Source organism: Parasteatoda tepidariorum, chromosome 2 (genome assembly GCF_043381705.1).
Source record: "Parasteatoda tepidariorum isolate YZ-2023 chromosome 2, CAS_Ptep_4.0, whole genome shotgun sequence".
Taxonomy (NCBI): Eukaryota; Metazoa; Arthropoda; class Arachnida; order Araneae; family Theridiidae; genus Parasteatoda; species Parasteatoda tepidariorum.
Window position 1 is genome coordinate 82,498,220 of NC_092205.1, and position 26,712 is coordinate 82,524,931.

A 26,712-nucleotide genomic window follows, 5' to 3' on the forward strand; every position below is an offset into this window, starting at 1 on the left:
GATGTAAATTACTTCTGTTATATATATATATATTGAACAAATATTTTAAACATTTACTTGAATCAATATCGTTATAAATTTAAGAAATGATAAATAGGCAAAGTAAAAAATCTGGAACAAAAAAAATCATTTATCGAATCGACAATCGAATCACTTTCGTAAAGTTTTTCAACAAATTACAAAAATATATTTCCTGAAGAAAAAAAAATATTGCGCGGATTGTTATTAAAATTACTTGTCTTTAGAATTTCACTTTCAGGCTGGTATAAATTTATAAAATTCCTGATGAAATTATGTTATGATGTGCCGGCACTTCAGATGCATCATCTGTAAAATCCATTTTTACCGTAAAATAGTATAAAGTAATGTTTACAGAAATGTTTACTTATTCGAGTGATTTCACGATAATTGTTACTGTAAAAATTACGATATATCAATTTTTTTTTTGCTTCGTAACATGTTCTGGTAAAAATGGATTTTATGGTATAAAATACCAGCACTCTGAACTTTGTGCCGAAATTTGATTCGGGAATTTTTTTTTTACTGCGTAGTTAGTGAAAAGGATATAATTATTGTTTAAATGTTAACCGTTTTGGCGCCACCGTGACATATATAACTCGCAGACCAGACAGAAACATAACTGGGACATGTGTGTCCGGTCTGATAACCTGGTGGGACACATATGGCCCAGCTGACCCTTAATTGTCTAAATAGTTTTTTGTTTTTTTATTTAATTTTGGTAGAATAAGTTTATTTATACCTTATTTGACTTATTAAACTCATAATTTGTCTTTTTATCGGAAAAAAACTGGTCTTGAATATAAACAAAAAATTTTCTTCAATAATATAATTTATATAAAAAAAAAATTTTGGAATTGTTAGGTTCGTTAAATACTTTCTAAAGTGAGAGCAGGGTAATATAGTTTAAAAATCGAAATATTTATTGAAACAGAATATTATCAGAAGATACTTTTAAGTCTTGATACGATGCTTTCAAAAATAATTAACATTTTTCCTTAGACTGCTATTTACCTAACTACCCAAAAATATTATTTAAATAAGAGATTAATACAATTTTAAATTGCCAAAAAAAGTTATCAATATTATTATTTCATGTTTTAACTTTAATTTTACTATTTAAAATTCTGCTATTAATATTCAGTTGCTTATAATTAATGCTGTTATTAAGTGAATTTCCCATAGGTTGTTTGTTAAATAGTTTTCGAGCAATCGAAAAGTTGATAGTAGTCTTTATAGTTAACTAGTTAATTTTGTCTGGCTTCGTTCTCAAAATATCTAATAATATCCCCCTCCATTCATTGATGCCTTCCATATCAATTCATAGAAACCCTAAATTCAACCTCTTTTCAGAGAAGCTATCAATAGGATATTTATTTCAAAAAGACATTTGAAGAAGAATTATATTAAGATTGTTTTGAAATTTTGATATTATCCTAGGTTATGTAAGAAAAAGAGCGTCTGAATTTTGATCCGACAAGCATAAGCTTTATGTATGGTATATTTTTACGAGGCATTGTGTTATAAAACTAAAGAAGATAAACTTAAAAAAAGCATCAGTTCAATTTACAAACAATGCTTTTTTGTATCTTTTTTCAAAAAAATCGCGAAAATAAAGTTCAAACTGTAATTTATGTATAATTATTTGATCGAATCTCTTCAAAAACGTTAGAACATTATTAAGAAACATTCTGGTAAAATTTCTGGTAAAATTACTGTACTGTATGATTGCATTAAAAAATTCCGATTAACAAAACCAAAATATGCGGTATTTAAACCGTTAATCCGGTCATTTTGCCATTCCCGCGGTAAAAGTTAACAGGAAATTCTGGTTTATTAAAATGACAGTTTTTACTAGTTTAGTAAAAAAATACAAAATTGAAAAGTGAAGCGCGGTAACCGAATAAATGGCCTTGTTCTAAGGTATCATGATAAAATTACCAAATCTTATCCCATATTATAAAACTCTTAATTTATTGCTAATTTTACAAAACTTATTACAGAAGCGCTTCAGTAAAAGTTACCGGGCTTTTTGATGCTCCCATTGAGCCAGAAACACTGTAAAATTTACCATATTCTGGTAGTTTTGTCCGTACTTTCACTCTCAGTGAAACATCTAATTTTAATTATTTTTTTCAAGCATATTTCTTAAAAAAAAATTTTAACAAATAGAGAAAATAAAGTGCTTAACGTACTGAAATTCTGAAAGAGTTAAGATATGTACTAAAAACAGCGATACGTTTATATTAGTGATAAGGATAAAATTTTGATCAGCACACTTCATGCGGAAGATCCGTTGAGAGAGGCTTATTGGAAAAAAATGGAACTGGAAAAAAATTAACTTAACCCAGATATCCAAGGAAAGTGGTCGATTAAAATGTGAACTCAGTAAAAAAAAAAAAAAAGAAAGAAAAAAAAATTTTAAAAAAGCATTGCAAGTTATTATGAATTGTTTTGTCACATTGAAAATGAAACTTCTTTAACATGATTTTTAAATTGAATCCTTGTTTGTGAAAAATGATAACAAATAAATTCAATTTTAATGGCTTATTGGGGAAGTTGATCAGCCCAAATATTTCATGGGTTGCACACACGCAGACACTTTAATCCAATGCAATAGATCGAATGCATGTACTTTAATCCAATGCAATTAAACTGCTCCTCAATTTGATTGTAGAACCAGTTTAATGCCATAAAAAAGAAATTAATCTTAGAGGAAGGCTTTTAACAACATCAAAATTGAAAGGGAGAGCATGAAAAGTTCCTTAGCTATAAAGGAATTTTTTAATGAAACAATTCCTGTTAATTGTCCATAAATTACTTTTTTTATTGAAAATTTTTTTAATAATTGATAGTGTAGAAAATATTTATTTCAGTAAGAGAACTTTCTAAAAATATTTGTCTGAATAGATCTTTTTTAAACGAAGCAATTTTCGTTGATTTTTAGTCTGTAAAAATGACTTTTTATTCATTGTAGCAAAATAAATCTAGCCTACTTATTTGAAACGATCAGGAAAAAAATGGAGAAGAAGCAAGACGCCAAAGGCGTCTAGTTGATTTTATTTAAGAAATCCAACTGCAAATACCACCTTTTTTGTTAACTTTTTACCTTAAAACAAACAATGCAAAAAATACTAAAGAATACAGGTGCAGTTTTATAGTGATTTTTTTACGCGTGTTTATTAAAATAAATTGTTCACACACATAACTTGAAAAATGATTGGTTATAACTTTAAACCATTGTTAATTATACCCTTATTTTTTTTTATCTAACTTTTCACGTAGAAAAAAAAACACCATGATGAAAGCAAAACAAATCCACCCTTGTTTGAAATTTAAATGCAAATAAGTAAATAACTTTTCCCCCCTCTTGACAAGAAAAGTTTCTGATGCTCGAATAAAACTTCTTGTTCTCATCATAAGATGAATATGAATCACTTTTTTACCGAAGCATGGTCTTGTGCTAAAAATTCCCATACTCCAAAAAACAAATATTCGAAATTCGGAGCATACAAAAGAGCCTAAATGAAGGAGAAAATATGTCGATTTCAAATTCAGCAATTCTTCGGAATTGCCAGGACGAGAGTAGAGCCATTTTTCATTTTTTGAAACCATCTGTTATTTCTCAGGACATTAGCTATTCAAATATATATTTTTTTTCTCTTTCATCACTTTCAAAGGCGTGGCTCGCTGATCATCGTGGTTTCTGACTAAAAATTACTGAAATCACTTTTTTTGAACGATGATATTATTCTCCCTTTCTTTTTAAATATGTTATAAATCATTTTAATTGATAGTTAACTAGAATCCTCCAAATGATGAGAATATGATATATTACATGTGAAAAATGGGTCTGCGTTTTAGTTAAGAAAATTGGCTAATAAGTACGTGTAAAAATGAAGACTCGCATTTACTTTTATAGCGATGTAAATTACTTCTGTAAAAACTTCATCTAAAAGAATCATTCGGATGTTGTTCAACGCTGTAAAAAAATTAGCCCAAACTTGAACCTGTATAGGTGCATTGAATCTTAATATCGTGCAAATTTAAAGATGCGTTAAATTGAAGTAGTTTTACTGTTAAAATTGAAATACCCACTCTATAGAAAAAAATCGACGCACCAAGAAGCAATCACCCGATTGCTTTGAAATTTCGTATGCATGAATGTTTTGAACAGATATGGCTGGAATGATGGCGACTGGGGACGTATAGTTTTTAGAGGCAAATCCCGCTTCAATTGTGTCCTGACGATCATCGAAGACGTGTTTGGAGACGCACAGGGCACATGGGGGATCCTGCCTTCACTATTGCACGCCACACCGGCCTTCAACAAGGCATTATGGTCTGGGGTGCCATTTCCTTTGACAGCCGGACCCCTTTGGTCCTCATTAGAGGTACATTTTCTGCACAGTGGTACGTCGACGACATCCTAAGACCTGTTTTGCTATCGTTCCTTTTGCAGCGCTCTGGGCTGACTTTTCAGTAGGACAATGCCAGACCACTTACGGCACGCGTTGCTATTAACTGTCTGCAAGCTTGTCAAAATCTTCCTTGGCCTGCCAGATCACCAGATCTCTCTCCCATCGAGCATGTCTGGGATATGATGGGAAGGCGATTGCATCTGGCACGGAATGTTGATGACCTCGTTCGACAATTGGATTAAATTTGGCAGGAAATACCGCAAGAGACCATCCGAGAGCTTTATCGGTCTATGCCACGCCGTGTGGCAGCTTGTATCCAGGCTAGAGGCGGGTCAACACCTTATTGAACTTGTTACTGTAACTCTGCAATAAATTATTCAATTGTTCTGAAACTTTAACCATTTACTATTCTGTACATTGTCTTCCTATCCACCAATTTTCGTTTCAATCGGACAAATCCTTCTTATTGCGTCGATTTTTTTGTTATAGAGTGTATTATAGTGTAAAATTTATTTCGATTTAACATCTTGATATTTTAAAATTGAAATATTAAATCGTGTAAAATGTACACGGTAAAAAATTTCTCGCAAAATGTACCACTCTGTTTGAAAAACACAATTTTGGTGAGGAAAAAACATAACCCTGCCACTAAAATCAAAATATACGTCTACTAAAATCAATATATATTAAATAATCCTTTCACTCGGTAATTCCCTTTTCAAATGGTTGCCGGAAATAATGATATTCAAAATTAAAACTCTTATTAAAACACGTTTATATACAATATACAAAACTGAAAAGTAAATTTTACCGAATTTTTAGTACGGTATAATTGGGAGTACAAAATAGTTCGGTCCGTTTTCAAAAGATGGCTCTGGCTGTTATGAATTATTCATAATAATAGCTGGTTTTGGTGGTTTCAGAGAGGTTAGACATCTGTGAATAATATTCAGTTTATATCGCTTAAGTTTCATGCAAAAATCTTGTTTGTTACTTTGTTGAATGTGTCAAATTTTGTGGTAACTAAGCTTAGTCACATGTTTCTGCCTTATTTGGAAGACAAGAGCAGCTGAAGCGCATCGAATGCTTGTAGAAGTTTATGGTGACAATGGTTCAACTGATGTAGGGAATGGCTTCGACATTTCAAGAATGGTGAATGATGTTATATACTACGAGCTGCTACAACTTGGTGATTCCATGACGGGCGATCGGTATAGGCTACAATAAATTCGTTTGAGCCGTGCATTACGAGAAAAACGGTCGGAATACGAGCAAAGACATAAAAAAGTTTTCTTCCGCAAGATAACGCTCGACCTCATGCCGCAAAAGTCGTAAAAAATTATTTGGAAACGCTCAAGTGGGATATTTTACCGCACCCCCCATATTCGTCGGACGTTGCTCCTTCTGATTACTGGTTGTTCCGACGGAAGCAACACGATTTGGCAGGTCACCGGTTCACTTCTTTTGCAGAAATCGAAAGTTGGCTCCTAACTTGGATCGCCTCAAAAAACAAGACATTTTTTCGAGATGAAATTCGAAAATTACCTGAGAGGTGGGGGAAAATAGTAGTCGGCGATGAACAATACTTTGATTAATGTGTTCATTCATTTTGTTTTGAAATAAATGCATTTTTGACCAATAAAAAACGGACCGAACTGATTTGTACTCGCGATACAATAAAATTGCCAAATTTTATCTCATTTACCAAATTTTAACTAAGATCATAAAACATTATTTATTTCCTAATTTTATCAAAATCATTACCAAAGAGTTTTGGCCAAAATTGCAATGCTTTTTGGTGTTCCCATAGAACGCAGTTAATTTAACCATATTCTGGTAGCTTTGGTCTTGCTTTTTCTCTCAGTGTAGTTTAAGATGGCTTAATTTGCACGATAATATGGTTTAGATGGGCATGGTATTAAGATTTCAACAAATATCCTTCATTATGCTCTAGAATTTCCAACTTAGTAGACATTTAGTTGACAAAATTGCGAAAACGGACTGAACGATCGCATAAAATGATAGGAATCTGATAGCTTAATGGCTTTTCTAACTAACAGTTCAGATTAGAATCTTTGTTATGACAGTTTACCACAGTATACCACCATTCAGCTATGGTAATATCTAAGCGGTAATCAAATTATAGGTTTATTCAGTTAGGCTCTAAAACGATTATCTTCTCATAAAACGAAAGTACGTGGTGATTTTAACAAACCGTGAGTAAAAAGTATACTCAAAACTACCAGAATATGGTAAAATTTATTGTGTTTTTGGCTCCATGTGAACACGAAAAAGCTCGGTAATTTTTACCGAGGCGCTTTAGTAATGATTTTGGTAAAATTAACAACAAAATAGGGAATTATGAGATAAAATTTGTTAATCATAGTAAGATTTAGCAATTTCATCGTGATAACTTGTGAAGAAAGGCATAAAAAAACATTTGCTCGGTAAAATTTGATTTCCAATTTTATATTCTTTAGTAAATGTTTCGTAATTAATACTGCAATATTGAAAACCAGAGTTTCTGGTAAATCACCACCTTATGAACGGAAAAATTACCAAATGAATTGTTTAAATACCATTTATTTTTATTTTTATTTCTAGGATTATAGTTCACTTGGTCAGGAAATGCCATTAACATCCTTCCTGAACGGTAATTTTACCAGAATTTTTTTTCTCCGTGAAAAAAAAATTTACAAAAAAGGAGTTATCCTGAAATCAACAGTTTCCTTTCATTTTACATTTTTTTAAATATCAACTTACTCCTAATTTTAATGATATAGAATAACCCTTGAATAAAAAATACGTGTAATAGTTGAAAAGTGTCTTGATTTATTTTTCTTTATAAATTTCACTCTGAGTAAATACTTATATTCGACCTAAATTAAATACCCATGAAACAAGTACAATATTAGAAGCTACAAAAATTAACGAGACCAACAATAATTTTTTCTCCTTCTAAAACACTTTCTCTTTTTAAATTCATATTACATTGCAACTGAAAAATTTCAAATTTGAATGATAACCTACTACCTCGAGAGCCAATAACAAATTTGAAAAAAAAATCAGGAGACCAATTTTTAATTCATGTGACATTAAGGTTATTTGGTTTAACATGAATCAGTCTCTAACTTGTTTTATACACTGTAAAAACTTCTGGATCAAATTACAGTATAAAATACTGGCACTTTGGGTGCATCATCCGTAAAATCCATTTTACTGTAATGTCCATTTTTACCGTAAAATATTATACCGTAATTTTTATCTAATAGAAGTGAGTCAGGAATTTTATGTTAATTATTACTGTAAAAATTACGATATTTCAGATTGTTTTTGTTCCGTAACATGTTCCGGTAAAAACGGAATTCACGGTAAATAACACTAGCACTCTGAATGCCTGCACTTTTTACCGTAATTTAATTCAGAATTGCTTACACTCTGATGTGTTTTTCTAATATGTACTATACCAACCAATCGAAATTAATATTTTTATTATTAAGTAAATAACCAATCAACTAGGAATTGCAGAAGTCAAAAAAGTACCACGAATCTTAAAATTCCCCTTTAAATTCCTAACGTAAGTAGATAACACACGATAAACCTAATTCAAATGTCTATCAAACCAGGAACAATACCAGGACGAAAACAAATTTGACATGACAACCTATCGAATTTTTTTTCCTTTCCTCTTTCTATACTTTTTAATAGAGAACCCAACCTTTAGACTTAACAGAAGATAAAGTATTGTTCTCGGTAAATGATGTACTTTTATGTCTTTACCCACCCCAAAGCAAACTGGAAATCGATCGTACACCAGGGAGTTAACATAAAAGAGGGAAAGGGATGAGGGTAAACGAACCAGTTGTTTTCCCTAGTATGTGGTAAAGGAGTGTGGGGGGGGGAGAGGTGTGTATGCTCCGGATTGTGAAAAGGGAATAGGATGCAGCTATTTATTTTAGCGGCCAGGTATAGCAGATTTTCTGATCGGGCCAAGGACCGAGGACAGTCGCTAAAAATAGCTGTATCGATCTCAAAATTTGCTTAGGTTTGTGGTTGCCAATCAGATTAACATTTATCGGACACTTGTGCTTTTTTTTTCCACTGTTAATGAGAAAAGAAGAAGAGGGGAAAGAAAGTTAATGGGAAATTCAATACGTGCTACGAATTTTAAATAAACGGTATTTAGTGATGCCATTTTGCTGGTAAACTGGAGCAGCAAAGCTCTTGGTACGTTTTGCTTCTGAAAAAATTTAAAAGAAATGCAAATAATTTAAATCGGATGTAATATCCGTTAGCTAATTACGCATTTTTAAATATGCTTTTAAGAAAAAACGTTGAGCATTAACGGCTTAATGATAACCATTACTGTTTGTTACAATATTTCATATTATAAATTCAGAATTGTAAATTCTGGTAAAAATTAAGTCTAAAAGACGTTGAGCATCAACGACTTAATGATAACAATCACTCTTCGTTACAGTGTTTTAGTGAATTCAGAATTGCAATTCTGATAAAAATTAAGTCTAAAGGAAGAAAAGACGTTGAGCATCAACCACTTGATGATAACAATCACTCTTCGTTACAGTGTTTTAGTGAATTCAGAATTGCAATTCTGGTAAAAAATTATGTTTAAAAAAAAACTAAAGGACGTGGAGTATTAACGACTTAATGATAACAATCACTGTTCGTTATAGTGTTTCATATTATTTATTAATAATTGTAATTCTGGTAAAAATTACCGTACTTTATGGTCATGATATTACTGGTAAAAAAAGGCATACTTCTGGGTAATAAAACCTAAATATACGGTATTTAAACCATTTATTTGGTAAGTTTTTCGTTCATATGGCAACGGTTTCCTAGAAGTTCTGGTTTTCAAAATTAAAGCCTTTATTACCACACAGTTAGTAAAAAATTACGAAACTGTTAAGTAAATTAAACCCTTTATTATACGCTCTTAGATATCATGATAAAATTATCAAATTTTACCACATTAACTAAATTTTATCATAAAATATGAAACCATTTCTTACGTTAATATTTTTATAACTTATTAAGAAATAAGAAATTACTTCATTATTAAGAAATAAGAAATACAAAACTAAATTTGACTGCAAGATACTATGATCCCTCCTTAAAGCTAACAGAATTTAATTTAACACCCTGCTAAAATTTCAGCAATACATTATGATTAAAATGGAAAATTGCACCATATTGCCTTCAAAAAAAAACTTCCTGTGTGAATTCTTATACAGTTTATATGGCGTCATTTAATAACTATGAATAAAATGTTCTTGAAAGATTGAGAGTTATAGTACATAAAAAACCTAGAATTTTTTTGTGCAAAAATGTAATAATAAATTTCGGTCAGTAAAAATATGTTTTGAATTAAATTTAATGAATCGTGATCATTTATGCACCATATTTGAATTATCAGAATATTATAAATGTATAAGTTAGATATTACATATTTTTTTCATTTATCGATTCTTTAGCCCTTTGTATTCGTATTAAGTTTATATATAGTTATCTAATCAGAAAATGAATCCAATTTACAAAAACAAAAGAGACAAAGAAGTAAATTAACAACTAAAAGTTAAATCAAAGGGCAGTGTGTCCCCAGAAGAAGTGCTGTCTTACAAACACACATATCTTTTATTTTATTGCTTTTTATTACTTTTTCCTGCCTTAAATGTTTGTTTGAATATCTAAGTTTATATATAGTTGTCATTTTGGTCAGAGTTATATTTTGTTGGATAAACAGAATGTGAACAATGAAGAAAAAATTATTGATTTTTCCTAAAAAAAACACTTACATTTAAAGACGGTTTTTAAAATATTATTTTGAATTTATTAGCAAAGACTGTCATGTTAAGGGATACCATAAGATCAGTATAGTTCATTGTTGTGATAGCGAAAAGCTAACATACGACTGGTATGGTAAAGAGCTGTTGACTGCCAGTAGATTTATTACAGTAAAGGATTAATTTTTATTTCATTCATTGATTAAAATACACTTTTTTAAAAAATTAGAGATTTAATTAGTTTAATTACCTGAACATTTTTTTAAAAATTAATTTAACTGACAATATAACTTATCACGAAGATTTAGTACACAATTTGTTAAAATGATTCTTATGTGCCTAATTTTGATAATAATAGGCTTGTTATCAACAAGCAGTATTGATAACAAGCCTATTTATTTCTAAGCTTATCTAATAGCGAAGTGAAACTTATTCTTCAAAATGATAACTCAATGCCTTCCATCAAGTTCGTTATCTCTTTTATGCATAAAAGACTTATTTAAGTTATTTTTATCTAAATGATAACTCTTTAAATGTTAAGTATTTTTTCACTTAATACATTTTATTGTTTTAGCTAGTTAAGTAATGTTCAGGCTAGTTAATGAAAAAATCCAACAGGATTAATATACACATCAAAGTTGAATAAAATTTATAAATTTATGTGAACATTAAAATTTATACTGTTCAACATGTTAAGAGGTTTGCAATTTCTTTTATTTAAAAAATTGAAAATTTGTACACGGAGAAAAAAAACTCTGGTAAAATTACCATACTGAATCGTAATAACATTTCTGGTAGAAAAATAAAACATAATCCAGGTTAATAAAACACATTTTGCAGTGTTTAAATAATACTTAACTTAAATAAACCTTACTTAACTTTTGATAACTTACATTAAATTAATATTAGCGACTGCAATAAATACCAGTGTGAGCTATAATAACTGCAATAAATAAACAATTTCAAAAGAGAGCTAAATTTAAAAATAATTTTTGTTTAGCGGGAAAAAAAATAAAGTTCAGAATAAAATACTTAATTCTCACGGCTCCAAACTAATTTTTGTACTGCTAAATATTTTACAGATATTTACTTAATATTAAGTAAATATTTTAAACACGTTAGTGTATTTAAATAGTGTGAAGTGCCATGTTACTTAGCTTTGATCTAACTCTCCAGAAAATTAACTCTAATACTTCCAGTTAAGAACCAGCCATTTATCTGATTCAATGGTCTCAGCGAAATAAGAAGAAATGAGATGGAAGAAATTATATCTTTCATCACTTCCACGAAATGCCTGATCGAGATTCAATGACCGGAATTTTTCTCTTAGGGAATCAATAGGTGGACTTAATGTCGTTATTTGTCAACCAGGAGTCATTTGTCATGGCAACGGGATGCCGAATGAAGGGGTCGATTGCCGAGAGAAAATGATGGTGTCAGTTCTTTTGTCCGATATGCAACAATCGAAAAGAGTACAAAAGTATCTAGATTTGGGTGTTAAAAAAAGGATTAATCGATTGTGCAAATGAGACGTCATCAATTCGTTCGCGTCCTTAGACAATGAAATAAGCACCAAACTTCTGAAAGTATTATTAGACGCGAAATTAAGTACCATCGTTATTTATTGTAATTGTCAGGTATAGAAAACTCAATACAAGTATTTTATGTGAGTGTGAATAAAATCAACATTATGTATGGGAAAAATTAGACAAATTTTCATATCAATCATTTTATGGGTAAAAATAATTTAAAGCTTGAACAAAAAATCAACTTCTTCTGAGGTAAATATAACTTAAAAACCAAAAGTATAAAACACTATTTAACACATTTGTAAGTAATAAATAATATTAGAAAAAAAATTTATATATGTAAAAACTTAATAAAAAGATAATTAAAACCTTACTCTATTAAAACTGTTGTAAATCTCGTCAGCGTGTAAAATAACTTCTGTTTTATTCTTACTTATTGAGTCTCACAATGCACATTCCTTAGGTTAAATTTTATATGGTGCCCACTTTAAGCTTTTCTTTCTTTCTTTCTTTTTTTTGTAAGAAAATATAATAACGAAATTAGTTTCGTTTCCTCGAGGAAGTGACGATAGTTATTTCGGCATTTTGAGAAAATTTCTTCCTGTATCATATACCAGGAACCGATTTCGTCAAAAACGAAGAAAGTTTCGTGATATTTGAATATCATTTTTTTACTGGGTACTGTCTAAGGTCGCACTTGTTCTGCAAGTTTCTGCCTAACTAAAGTTTTCAAACGAAATTTATTGTTTTGGAAAGAGTTAATGAGGTGACACAGGTTCATATCCTGGTTATAACTTGTCGATTTGTATACTACTCTGTACTAGCACCTAACACGGGTATATAAAATTTTTCCAATGGTAGAATTATGTATTAGAATTATCTTGTCATGGGGCTTACTGCGAAAGTCTTTTTCAGTTTGCTTTTCACACAAATGCTTGTTAGTTTACTCACAAAGGTGATTTTTCTCTCTATGCTCGGCCTGGGACAAGATTGTGCACGTTCACACGTTGTATGCATCACACAAGTTCAGAAAGAGTATCGAGATTTTCCTGTAGTAAACAAAATAAACTTGCAAATGTTGGGAATGCTAATAGGAATAATCACTTTCACGCAGTATTCCGCACATTCACTTGTGCATGTTTTTTGAGAATTCTATAGAAGACCGAGATTGTCATGTAGAAACCACAGTGCGCAAAATAAGCTTACATAAACGTTTGGAATGCTAATAGAGATATACACTTTCATGCAGCATTCGGCACATTCACTTATGCATGTTTTGTGCGAAATCTGCAGAAGACTGAGATTGAGATATAGAAAACCCAGAGCACAAAAAAACTTACATAAACGTGCAGAATGTTACATGAAAATGATAAATCTCTCTACTTTGTAAATATTTTAAATGGATTTTTCTGGTACTAAACAAAATATTTTTTTCATAAGATGAGCCAAAAAAATTCATGCGATAAAAGAATTAAATAAAAATAAAACAAAGATAAATATGTTAACTCACCCTGTTTTTGCGAAATTCGCCCAATATCTCATGATTTTTCTACAAAAGAGCTCTTCCTGCTTTGTGTAACCAAATGTTGGATTCAAAGCCTCACCAAAGATAAAGTTTATTTCATCTGCATGCATGACACCNAAAGATGAGCCAAAAAAATTCATGCGGATAAAAGAATTAAATAAAAATAAAACAAAGATAAATATGTTAACTCACCCTGTTTTTGCGAAATTCGCCCAATATCTCATGATTTTTCTACAAAAGAGCTCTTCCTGCTTTGTGTAACCAAATGTTGGATTCAAAGCCTCACCAAAGATAAAGTTTATTTCATCTGCATGCATGACACCCGTCCACCGAGGCCAGAAGTGAGCACTGGAACGGTGACTGAAATAGTACATGTACACATCATTCCCAGTCTCAGCATACTTCAGGGCTATTTCATTGACGCCGCAAATGAACTGGTAATCACCAACAATCTTATCGATGGCATCCCGGTTCTTGATCGTGTCTTCAGGATTCTCCCAATCTGTGTATTGGAACACGATCGCTTCCTGCGCAAGCTCTCCGACATAAGGATTCAACAACTTAACCGACTCGATAAATTCCTGCCTGTTGATGTAAACATCTTCTTGGTTCTTGAAATAATCGGTCAAGTAATACACAATGAAGTAATTCCCCTCGTCTGTATTGCTCCCAGCCAGGATGTTGGTCTTTTTGAAATTCTTGGTCGCAAAAGACTGGCTGGGATGCTCAGTGAGGAAAGCACCATCGACGATAGGGGTGAAGGGGAACTCCACAACCCCATAATTCCCCCATTCATTGTTTACCATCTCAAAGGGATCCACTTTCAGCAGACAATCTATGACTGCCTCCATGTTGGACTCGTCGTGAGGACACTTAACAGCCTCTGCTAGCAAGAGTGCTCTTTTTTTGTTCTCGTGTCTTTCTGTAATTCCCCATGGGGAAGTAGGGGCACCACTCTGCAAAATGGCTTGCTGAAAAAGATTTCTGCTCAGAGGAGAGAGGAGATGAAGTCCGACGCTTACACCACCCGCGCTTTCACCAACGAGCGTGATGTTGCGGGGGTTACCTCCAAACGCTGCAATGTTGTCTCGTATCCACTCCAGGGACATCAGTTGGTCAAACAGTCCGGCATTTCCAGGCACTCGTGGCCTGTCCAGGTAGAGGAATCCTAAAGACGCAACCCTATAATTCATCGCTACCACAATGATATTTTCTTCCGATACTAAAATTTTCGGATCATAGACGTCCAAAGTGGTGGTTCCGCTGTAGAATCCTCCTCCATAGATCCATACCAGTACTGCAGCATCTAAAATTGAACAACAATTAATGTAGGCAATTCTTTTTTTTCTTTAAATCCCGAGTCTGTTTAAGAAAGAAATTAAGTATACAGGAAAATACCATCCTAAGGTATTGTTATTTTACCATATTCAGTTTAAGAAAGAAATTAATTATACAGGAAAATACCTTCCTAAGGTATTGTTATTTTACCATATTCGAACAAAACAGTCTAATAACAATAAATAAGATGGTATTCGAACTGAGAGAAAAACGGTTTATTAACTGCTTTCACCAAATGCTGTTAAGCAACCAGAATTATTCCGCTATTTGTTTTTTTTTTATTTAGGCCCATCTGATGATGCCACTTACNAGTGGTGGTTCCGCTGTAGAATCCTCCTCCATAGATCCATACCAGTACTGCAGCATCTAAAATTGAACAACAATTAATATAGGCAGTTCTTTTTTTTCCTTAAATCCCGAGTCTGTTTAAGAAAGAAATTAATTATACAGGAAAATACCTTCCTAAGGTATTGTTATTTTACCATATTCAGTTTAAGAAAGAAATTAATTATGCAGCAAAATACCTTCCTAAGATATTGTTATTTTACCATATTCGAACAAAACAGTCAAATAACAATAAATAAGATGGTATTCGAACTATTAACTGAGAGAAAGACGGTTTATTAACTGCTTTCACCAAATGCTGTTAAGCAACCAGAATTATTCCGCAATTTGTTTGTTTTTTTATTTAGGCCCATCTGATGATGCCACTTACAAGGAAAACTAGGGAAATGTGACTCGCCAATTTTGAAATAAACTAGTGGGATGTATGCATTATGAGGAATAATTTTAGGGGGCAACATTCGTTTCGGCCCTATAGAAGGTCCTGTGAGAGATAAAAAATAATTCAATATGTAGAAAAATCGGTATTTTATTATTACGATGCAGACTATTAGTTATTGTAATTGTCTCTTACTCCAATTAATTTGGTTAATTAATTAATTAGCAAATTAATAAATTAATTAATTAATTAATTAGCAAAGCAATTAATCATTAATTAATTGATCATTAATTTATGAATTAGCAAATTAAATTAATTGATTTTTAATTAATTATTAATTAATTACTTGATTTGCAATTACATACTCCAATTAATTTGGAAAATTTCTTGGAAAAAAAATTTGATGTCAATTTTTTTTTTTAAATTAACCTAGCAGGTTTTTCTGAAAAACTACAGACATATAAAATTTTCGAAATAATTTGGACAATAAATATGCATTTTATAGTACGTGAAAGTAAAACAAAATTAATTGGACTATGAGATAATTGCAATAACTAATAGTCTGCATTGAAGCAATAAAATACTGATTTTTCTATAAATTGAATTATTTTTTATCTCTCACGGGACCTTCTATGGGCCGAAACGAATGTTGCTCCCTAAAATCATTCCTCATAAGGCATACATCCCACTAGTTTATTTCAAAATTGGCGAGTCACACTTTTCTAGTTTCCCTTGTTAGCCCCTAGCAGCTAAGTACACATTATAGCCGACAGGGCTAATCTGTGTCAATCACATGACCCGCAGAACGGGGGTAGAGGTCCCAGCGTTGACACCCCAATATTTCCTCTTTTTCTTTCACATGAAGAATTTCCAGTATCCTGCATTCCCCAATTTAAAATCAAAAGTTTTGCATTTATGTTTTTTTTTCTTGAACCGTAACAGCTCTCAACGGTTTCAAAATCGTAAACGCATAAAAAAAATTTCCATACCGTAAACTTTACGGTTAATTGGATGGATAGACTACTGCCAGGTATTTTACCGTAATTTTAGAATTATAATTCCAACAGTGTATATATGAACTTTCTTGTCTTCCAGCTGAAAATCAAAAGTTCGGAAGCTTAGATTTTAAACACTGTTGTTTTTTAAGGACTGTTCATCGCTGAAAATAAAAATATTTGAGACTACTACTTTAATAAGCTAGTGCACTTTAGCATCCAAATACAGTCTCGGTGCTGCCATCTAGTGTGGCAGAAACTAGACGTCCAAATTTACATGGCCAACGGTATCTCACCCATTGTGGTGGTCCTGAAAGAGTGGATACTTCTGGAACGCACTAAGTCTGCTCATCGGGAAGATTGATTGTGCAGCACATAGGAAATAAAAAACTTTAATAAGCTTCAAGAAATGAATCTTGGCTGTTAAAAAAATCAACATTAATTGCTTATGGTAGTAAAACTATTTCCTTCCCTTCCTATTTTTGGAAGGTGTTAATAATCAGAAAGTATCCCTTTTTTTATTATGATATATATTCACTATATCATAATTGTAACAAAAATTGTTAAAATTTAATTTCACATAATTTTGGAAATTTATTACACGCGTAAATATTTTATAGCTTCCAATGTTTCGGGATTGTCACGAATTTATACTGCTACTCTCCTGAACAGCTACACTGTAAGAAATTTCGAATAAAATCGCAATACTCAGGGTACCAGTACTTTTTACCGTAAAACCATACGGACAAAAGTCTATTACACCATCATTTTTACAGAAATATTTACTTCAAAATTATTGAATCACTGTAATTATGTAAATAACTTCTGAAAAGACACAAAATAAAATTTTATTGTCAAAAAGGATTTTACGGTGACTTGGATTTTACAAACGCTGCACTCAAGATACCAGTACTTTTTCCCGTAACTTGATCTGTTATTTCTTATAGCATACTTATTGTGCGAGGTACTATTGCTTTTATTGTGTTTTCTATTGTACTAATGCGAGGTATTGTGCTTTCTACGGGTAAGTATCACAGCCCTGATTTAAGTGCTGAATGAGCAGAGCCTGATTCGTCATAAAGCCTGATAGGCCCTAACCTGAATGTTTAAATATATTTTGTGCGTGTTTTTCCTTAAGAATTTTATATTAGAATAAGCAGTTAACAAAAGTTAAAATGAATATAAGCACACACTTACTAATATATCATAATTTAATTATGTTGTTAAAAGTCTAAATGCATTTTCTAATGAATAATACATAAATTTAAAAATCAATTGAGCCCCTGCAGGCTCTGTGCATAATGCCAACGGTTTTCGAAATCAGACCCTGCCTATGAGATGAAAATTCAAATGGATTTTATATATTGAAAGTTTGAGAATGAAAATTTATTAATGTATGTTTAATACACAAAATTATACCTCGAATAACATTCCCTGTCGTTTTTATTTAAACGTCTAATTTTATATTAAGAAATCATTTGATGACAAAATCAGTATTGTCGAATTTATTTCTTCTTTCCGAACTATAATTCTTTGATTTCTTCCTCATCATCAGGTAAAACGTTTGGCCCTAACGCATTACCCTAAACCACCTTACGACGATCAAGAATTGGAGGGGAAAAAAGCACATTACTATATGGTTGCGTGATCGAAACATTCTACATCAAGCAATGTTCTTATGTGTTTTGTTGAAATCTTCAAATGTCGAATCAAGAAATTCAAAGCTGCACGCAACTCCGCAGATGACTATACACGGCAGGTAATCTTCTAGCACAGCCCTATAAAGTTCAGTCACTTAAGATTTGCTTAATATGAATAATAATCAAATAAATAGACATACATTATAAATGAATATTTGATGGAAGTTCGAAATATACTTGAAATGACATTTTTCGATGCTAATATGCATGGCAAATTATTAGTTTTTCTAAAAAGTACCATATTTTTTAGTGTGTATATTATACATTGAACTATTGTGTAAATCGATCCCCAATTTTTAATTTCTAAATTATGAATCTACTGTGCATTCAGTGTATAAGTCGATCCCGTAGTTTACTTTCATTAAAAGGGCCGAGGTAGCCCATGGGTTATAGAATTTGACACAGGCGCGAATTGGCCGGGGTTAGATCCTTGACCAAAGAAAGCAGTAAAGAGAAGAAGTCCATCTTTTCGAATATGTGACTAACGAAGGAGCTGTTGGGCACGGTACGCCTGCCAGAAAAACAACTTACAGGGTGAGCAACTTACTCAGATTTTGGAGAGCATCATATGTACTGAGATCCAGCGCATGCGCTTAAAAAGCAAAATGAACATTAGGAGGTTCGTCACCTGTAAGCTGGTTGTTGGACAACCCTATATATACAAAGTTGGGTGCTCTGTTTCCCACCAACCGCTATTTTATTCTTTCTATCTATGTCAAAATGTGTAAGCTGATTTAATTATTATGGATGATATAAATGTATTTTCAAAGAAATAACTTAATTAATGGTACAGAACTGTTTATGAAGAGTGTGAAAATGCAAATGGAAAGAGAAAATTTTTCTTCTCAACCCTTCCTCAACTTCAGTAGTGATTGAGCAGTACAGGACCATGGGTACAGAAATCTGGGAAAATTTTCTTTCACCCTTAGATTTAAGTCTAAATTCAGGAAGTGGCCTCATGAAGGAGTGGCGCAGCCATCTATCCGTGGGGTACTGTATTAAGACGTAATTTTACCTTTGCGGTGCTCTTTTGGGAAACAAAAGGTGCACCTTCTTGATTTCATTCGCAAAAGGCCAATGGCTGGTGAACTTGGATTATTCAAGTGTCATCGGAAGCAGCAATTTTCATAACTCAGTCGTGAAATCCATATTTAGACTTTAGGAAGAAGAAAAATTTAGCAAAAATGGAATTTTTCAATACAATTTTTTTTATTAAAATATTTTGTTAAAGATAAATTAGGTACATAACATCTTTTTTCTTCATTCGGAATTCATTCGTTTTCATAAGAATGGTATTTTATATAAGCCTGACTTTGATTAAATAGGGCCAACCAAAACCAGGATTCGAACGAAAATTGCAATTTTACACTGCTGAAAAATTACCTCTGTTAAAAATGTTTGAAAATAGAGCATTTTCATACATTTTATACATCATCTTATAATTATTTTTAAGATTTGTAACGAAAATTAAATTAAAACTTTAATTAGTTGTTAATAATATAAACTTTGTGGTTTGAATAGAGTCCAGAAGGGTAGTAAATTGCCTAGTAAATCGATGTGATTATTTGGTCTAACTCTTGAGTATAATGTAACAAATTTAATATGAATTATAACGAATTAACACCCTTGGGAATGCGTTACAATTTCTCTCTAAAGTTTAGTCCGTTCTAAGGGAACTCTAATAGCCAACTATTTGACTTCTTTATTTTTCGAATCAACCGTTTTTGAAATAAAAATTCTTATAAGTCAGTGGAGCAGTAAAGTGGAGCAGTGGAGCAGTCTTTTTTTTAATCACTCAAAGAGTGAGCTAGAATTGGCAATGGAAAAAAAATATTTTGTATTTAAATTCGTCTGGATAAATTTCTGGAAATAAATGTGTGTTAAACAAATATAAATCAGATGTATTTCTTTAAATTCCGAAAAGTAAACAGATTATTTTAACCTTGTTTTTAAAATCGCACAATAAAAGTGTTTTATTTTTTGAATGTTTTATTTATATAGAATTCAAGTCTGTATTAATTTGGGCAAATAAGAGACTGGGATAAATTAAAATTAGAAGGTAAGAACAGAAAATAAATCAAATCATAAAAACAGAACTTACTTAAGAACAGAAAATAATCTAATTTTTTTTAATTAAAAATTACTCAAAATAGCAAAAATAAGAGTTTTCTTTCAGAGTTATTTGAGTGTTTATAAAATCAGGCTAATAAATGCTTACAATAAACTTACATCGGATGCACTTTTTTAGGAGCAGAAAGTAATTATCTTAGTTTATTTATTGATAGAAAGTAAAATTACTCAAAATAAAAACAAGTAATGAATTTTTCTTTTTTCTATATAAATGAAGCCGAATAAATGTTTGGAAAAATGAAAGTCAGATGCTTTTTCTTAAGAGCTGAAATTAATCTTTATATTCTTTTTATTTCCTCTTATTTATTCTTTGTTATTTACTGAATGAACTAAGAATTCAAGTTTTCTTTTAAAAGTATTTAAATCTACATGAAATGTCTGTATAATGAACATTGCCCACCGATTCAAGACCTACATTTGCTCTAGATTAAACTAAATGATCCCATTTTAATTGGAGTTGCAATTTAACATGACTTAATTAGCTTTCAATGTGTCTCGATAAATTTCAAGAAATCAATGTTTTTTTTTATAAACAAGAAGTATTACGGTGTATATATTGTAAAACAATTTCATTATTAGCACCTTAACACCTTTAAAAGTATATAAATCTATAAAATATCTGTATAATAAACATTGCCTACCTATTCAAGACCTACATTTGAACTAGGTTAAACTAAATAATCCCATTTTAATTGGAGTTGCAATGTAAAATGACTTAATTAACTTCCAATGCGTCTCAATAAATTTCAAGATAGTCAGTTAGGTACTTCATTTGCGTCGCACTGTAGCTACACAATGAGCTATTGGCGACGGTCTGGGAAACATTCCTGAGGATGATCCGAAAATCGCAATTTCGATCCTCTGCAGAGTGGACGGCTCCCCTGCTTTGGTAGCCCGACGACCTACTCCTGAAATCAAGCACTTTACGGTTGAACAGTTTAATAAGGAGGTACCTACGCAGGTTGATCAATGTGGTCACCCACCCGCTTACTGACAGCAGCCAGTGATGCTTGACTTCGGGGTTTAATTGGGAACCGTGTCTTTACCATCAGTCCTCTGCGGGGACGATAAATTTCAAGATAATACTGTTGTTTTTAAAAACAAGAAGTATAACGGTGTACATATTGTAAAACATTTTTCTTGTTAACACCTTTGCATTTTATTACAAGAATTTTATATGCTATTTTATCCCTTCTAAAAGCAACTTAATTTCCCATGTCATAAAATCACTTCTAAACATTCTTAAAAGTTTAAAACTTCTGCATCCTAAAACTTTTATTTCAAACTCTCGGTATTAAATACTTAGAAATCAAATTCTGAATGGTGTAAGTCAAATTATAAGTACCCTGAGAGCTAAATATAAAAATTTGTCCAAATTCATTCAAAATTCAGAAGAGAGATTTTTGCCCAATTAATTAAAACTCGTCTAACGAGAAAGTAATGGATTTTATCAATAAATTTTTAAAATGTGGGAAATTTTGGTTAAAATGTTATGGGAATATACTTTCAAATCGTAAGTGTACCATTTTTCTTCGCGGGGGTATCTAATTGATTGACGAGATGGGGTAAATGGGGTATAAAGCCGTCGCGTGATATTTCGGAGTGCTTACGCTTACCACGCAACTCACGAAAGTATCATTACACGAAATATATTACAACTTGAGAGCAAAAAGAAAGAATTTGAGTTAAGATTTAATAAAACAACGTCGCTAAAAAGCTGTTGAGGAGGAAATAAACTAAGTTGACTCTTTAATGGAATGGAATATAGTTTTTGGAGGAAAAAACTTTTTTTATGACTTGTGAATATTAAAGTACAACAGATTTTATTTCCATTTAGTTTTAATGGGATAAAAATTTATTAAGGTTCTTATGTCTCTCTCGTCATATGATTGTCGTGTTGGGAATAATCAATTCTCTTAACTCTTTGACGCAGAATTTTCATTAAACATATTTTTCCCACTTTTCTCACAATTTTGTATTAATTTAGGTCAAAATAAGTGAAAAAATATTGTATTTAGCATTGGACTTGTTAACGTAAGTGACCGAAATCAAGACAATGTCGACATTCACCGGATAATGTCCACAATCACATAGTCGCTTTGGTGAATGTCCCAAATATTTGTTAAATCTGATTTGATATTAATTTAATTCGTTGATATCATCGTATTTATTTGATTTTTTAATATCTATTGAGGATAAATAACTCTTAACTCTTTGACGCAGAATTTTCATTAAACATATTTTTTCCAATTTTCTCATAATTTTGTATTAATTTAGGTCAAAATAAGTGAAAAAAATATTGTATTTAGCATTTGACTTGTTAACGTGAGTGACCGAAATCAAGAGAATGTCAACATTCACCGGATAATGTCCACAATCACATAGTCGCTTTGGTGAATGTACCAAATATTTGTTAGGTCCGATTTGATATTAATTTATTCGTTGATATCATCGTATTTATTTGATTTTTTAATATCTATTGAGGATAAATAACTCTTAACTCTTCGACGCAGAATTTTCATTAAACATATTTTTCCCACTTTTCTCTTAATTTTGTATCAATTTAGGTCAAAATAAGTGAAAAAAATATTGTATTTAGCATTTGACTTGTTAACGTGTGTGACCTAAATCAAGAGAATGTCGACATTCACCGGATAATGTCCACAATCACATAGTCGCTTTGGTGAATGTACCAAATATTTGTTAGGTCCGATTTGATATTAATTTATTCGTTGATATCATCGTATCTATTTGATTTTTTAATATCTATTGAGGATAAATAACTCTTAACTCTTTGACGCAGAATTTTCATTAAACATATTTTTCCCACTTTTCCATAATTTTGTATTAATTTAGGTCAAAATAAGTGAAAAAAATATTGTATTTAGCATTTGACTTGTTAACGTGAGTGACCGAAGTCAAGAGAATGTCGACATTCACTGGTGAATGTCCACAATCACGCTGTCGCTTTGGTGAATGTCCCAAATATTTGTTAAATCCGATTTGATATTAATTTAATTCGTTGATATCATCGTATTTATTTGATTCTTTAATTTCTATTGAGGATAGATATTAATTTATTCGTTGATATCATCGTATTTATTTGATTTTTTAATATCTATTGATGATAGATATTAATTTATTTGTTGATATCATCGTATTTATTTGATTTTTTAATATCGATTGAGGATAGATATATTCGTTGATATCATCGTATTTATTTGATTTTTTAATATCTATTGAGGATAGATATTAATTTATTCGCTGATATCATCGTATTTATTTGATTTTTTAATATCTATTGAGGATAGATATTAATTTTTTTGTTGATATGATCGTATTTATTTGATTTTTTAATATCTATTGAGGATAGATATTAATTTATTCGTTAATATCATCGTATTTATTTGATTTTTTAATATCTATTGAGGTTAGATAAATATATTTTGCATAGCTCATGTTTGTAACTGTTTTAATGAGAAAATGTAAAGCAAATGTGCCGTGAAATGTAAAAAACTTATGAAAACTTTTAAATTCAATTAAATGTATGAGATTTAAAAAATAATAATTCATAAACTAATTTGACTTTATTGAACCAATTAAGTACACTTAGATTGATTTCTTGCCGTAATTATGCTTGGGTTTGAATTTTAAAATTACTCCCTTCTTAATTGAAATAAAAGTATCAAAAATGCTCCACATTCCCTCCTGGAGCAGTGTCCCAAGTCTAGTTCCCTCAAAAGTGAATGGCCAATAATATTAGGTGAAAATATTTCCATAGCGAAAGATTAAATCGAAATTAGGCTGATCCATCATTGCAACACATCCTTAAGTTTCATGGCTGTGTTAGGTTGGAGTGGATGTGAAATATTTTCAAATTTAGAAATTTCTACTTAAGGACTGACAAGAAACAAATATTTCAATTTTATCTTTTCCTCAGCTAGTGTTTAAATAAAAAGAGGTAGAACCAAGGCTCTCTATCTATTTTTATGCAGGAGATTCAAATTTTATAAGGCTGACCGACAACAGATTTTCCTTTTGTCACGTGCCTTAGATCACACATTCCTGACCACAAATAAAGAGTATTCTACTCTCTGGTGTTCTAAACGGTGGTGTTCTATCTTCAAGGATCTTACCTCTCATGAGATCTCTTCGATCACGTGAACTTTTAAACGTAGAAAGGAAGAAACTTCACTTTGTGGTAAAGAACGTATTCCAAGGCACGTGACAAACGGACAAACGGTCGCTCTGAAATCCAACGGCAGTCGTTTTTTCTGTGGATGAAAAGTATAATTTGGCCACTTAGACAACTGCAAGCCCAGTAGTCGGAAGGACAAGACCGCACAGAGGATGAAAGAACAGGGACATAAAACTTAATAACCTTATGGAGACTTAGTATGTAGGAAGCCTTATCTTTAGGGAGCAGGGACATAAAGCTTGATAACCTTCTAGAGACTTAGCGTGTAGGAAGCCTTTTTTTTAGGGAACAGGGACATAAAACTTGATAACCTTATGGAGACTTAGTATCTAGGAAGTCTTATCTTTCAATTTGCTTTTTGCGATACAAACATTACTCCACTAGGGGCAATAGGTATCTTCCGGTGGTGGTGTTTCCCCTTTAAGAATAGAAAACACTTAAAAACTTCCTTTTAAATAACATAAACAAATTTACTCTTTGTTTTGGTTAGTAATGTTATTCAAAGGATCATATCTTAAAGATAGTACTCACTTTTAGGCCTGGGTTTTGGTACCCAAACACTCAGCGTAAGGCAATCCTCACTAAGAGGGCTGTTGGCGTTCCACATTGTTGACCCCTTGAATTCACCAAATTGCGTATCATTGATTTGAACACAGGAGAAAGGTGGCTCTGTAGCATTTTTAATACCTTTCCAAGGATCGATAGGTATAGGATGCATAAATCTAAAGATTGAAAATCTTATATTAATAACTTAAAAACATTTTAAAAACTAACTAATGGATGCCCAAATCAAAATTCTTGATTGCCCCATCAAAAAATTTTGATGGTTTATGTTCGTTTCAGTGCGATTCATGATGGTCCACATCATTTGATGGCCACCATCATCCAAAATTTTACATTATTTGTTCATGGTTTGGGACATACCATCAAACTCTTTTCTTAATCGTACTTTCATACTTTCAGAATTTGGCTTGTTTATTTCGATAGTTTTCCTCATTGCATTTCTGTTTTTCATTTAATTTGACTTCTTTTTTTTTCAAATTTTTAGAATATGGCTTTACTGAAAAAAGAAATTTTCAACTTCTGAATCAGATATGATAATTGAACACTACTGAAGTTAGTTTTACTTTATTATTTTTAATTTTAAAAGTTGCTACAATATTATAGTAAGTCATAATTGTCAATTGTCATTTGAAATTGTCAGTTGTAGTTGTCATATGTAATTGTCATTTGTAATTGTCATTTTCGGTTGTCCTTTGAAGTACAATTGCTGAATTATCTGAAAAACCGCAAGCGTTTCCATTATATTTAAACTTTATGAAAACAACGTCTTTACACTTACAGTGATGAAGCTATAGATGGTTTATTATTTGACGATGCGCATATGATGTCATATCCGACGGTACACCGGAACTTGTTTCTTTTTACCAGTGAATCCCTAAGTGCGTCACTACAAAGCAGACAGTGACTGGAATCATCGTGATTGCGTCACTTGACCGATTGCGCTTCCCCGATTTAAAATTAGTTAGTAATTCGTCAACGGATAACGTTGTTGGTTGGGAAAACTGTGCTTAAAGCGTCTGCTGCATTCAAACTGAAATATTTATACGAGTATCTGTTGACTTTATTTAATTTTATAACCGGCGTTGATCAGTCCAAACAAATCTGTGTTTTTGACAATGAATGTTCAAATTTTAAGCCTTGTAACTTTAAACCCAGCTGAGAAGAAAAGAGAACTCTTGTTTCAAGCATTAGAAGAAACTAACCTTCGTGGAGGCTAGGGCTTACGACTATAAATATTCAACTCCGTAGTCTTGTAATTTTGAACCTAATCCAGAAGATAAGGGAACTCATGGATAAAGTTGTGGGAGAAATTTTGCTTTCGAGTAGGGCATTTCGATGGAACTAACCCGCATTTGCTTTGCATGGAGTGGAAAACCATGAATACCTCCCATGATTGGTCCACTGACGGCAAAGCTCGAACCCACGATTCGACTAAAACTGAAAATATTTTACGTCAGCGCTTGCGTAGGTGCGAGCAGCTAGCGAAATTCATATTGACCAGCCATTGCTGGGATTCGAATCCGGTTCATTTCATTGGAAGGTGAACGCTCTATCCCCTGAGTCACCACAACTCAGGTTATACTAATTTTATTTTATTTTATGACCGTCGTTGAACAGCCGACCCAAATTTGGGTTTACGACTACCAGTGTTCAACTCCGTAGCCTTGTAATTTTGAACCTAATAAAGAAGACAAGGGAACTCCTGGGTCAAGTATTGGGAGAAATTTTGCTTTCGTGGAGGACTTTTTGATGGAACTAACCCGCATTTG

General features: G+C 31.8%; 1 protein-coding gene across 1 annotated transcript in view; it reads right to left on the reverse strand.

Moving 5' to 3' along the window:
- Positions 1-26,712, reverse strand: part of LOC122268286 (acetylcholinesterase-like) — a 123,813-nt gene that overhangs the window by 3,711 nt on the left and 93,390 nt on the right. Inside the window, exons 4-5 of the mRNA XM_071176965.1 lie at positions 24,911-25,101; positions 13,490-14,603 (exon numbers count right to left, since the gene is read on the reverse strand). Of these exons, the coding sequence (XP_071033066.1) occupies positions 13,490-14,603; positions 24,911-25,097 (1,301 nt within the window). The 5' untranslated portion in view covers positions 25,098-25,101. The remainder of the gene's footprint in view (positions 1-13,489; positions 14,604-24,910; positions 25,102-26,712) is intronic.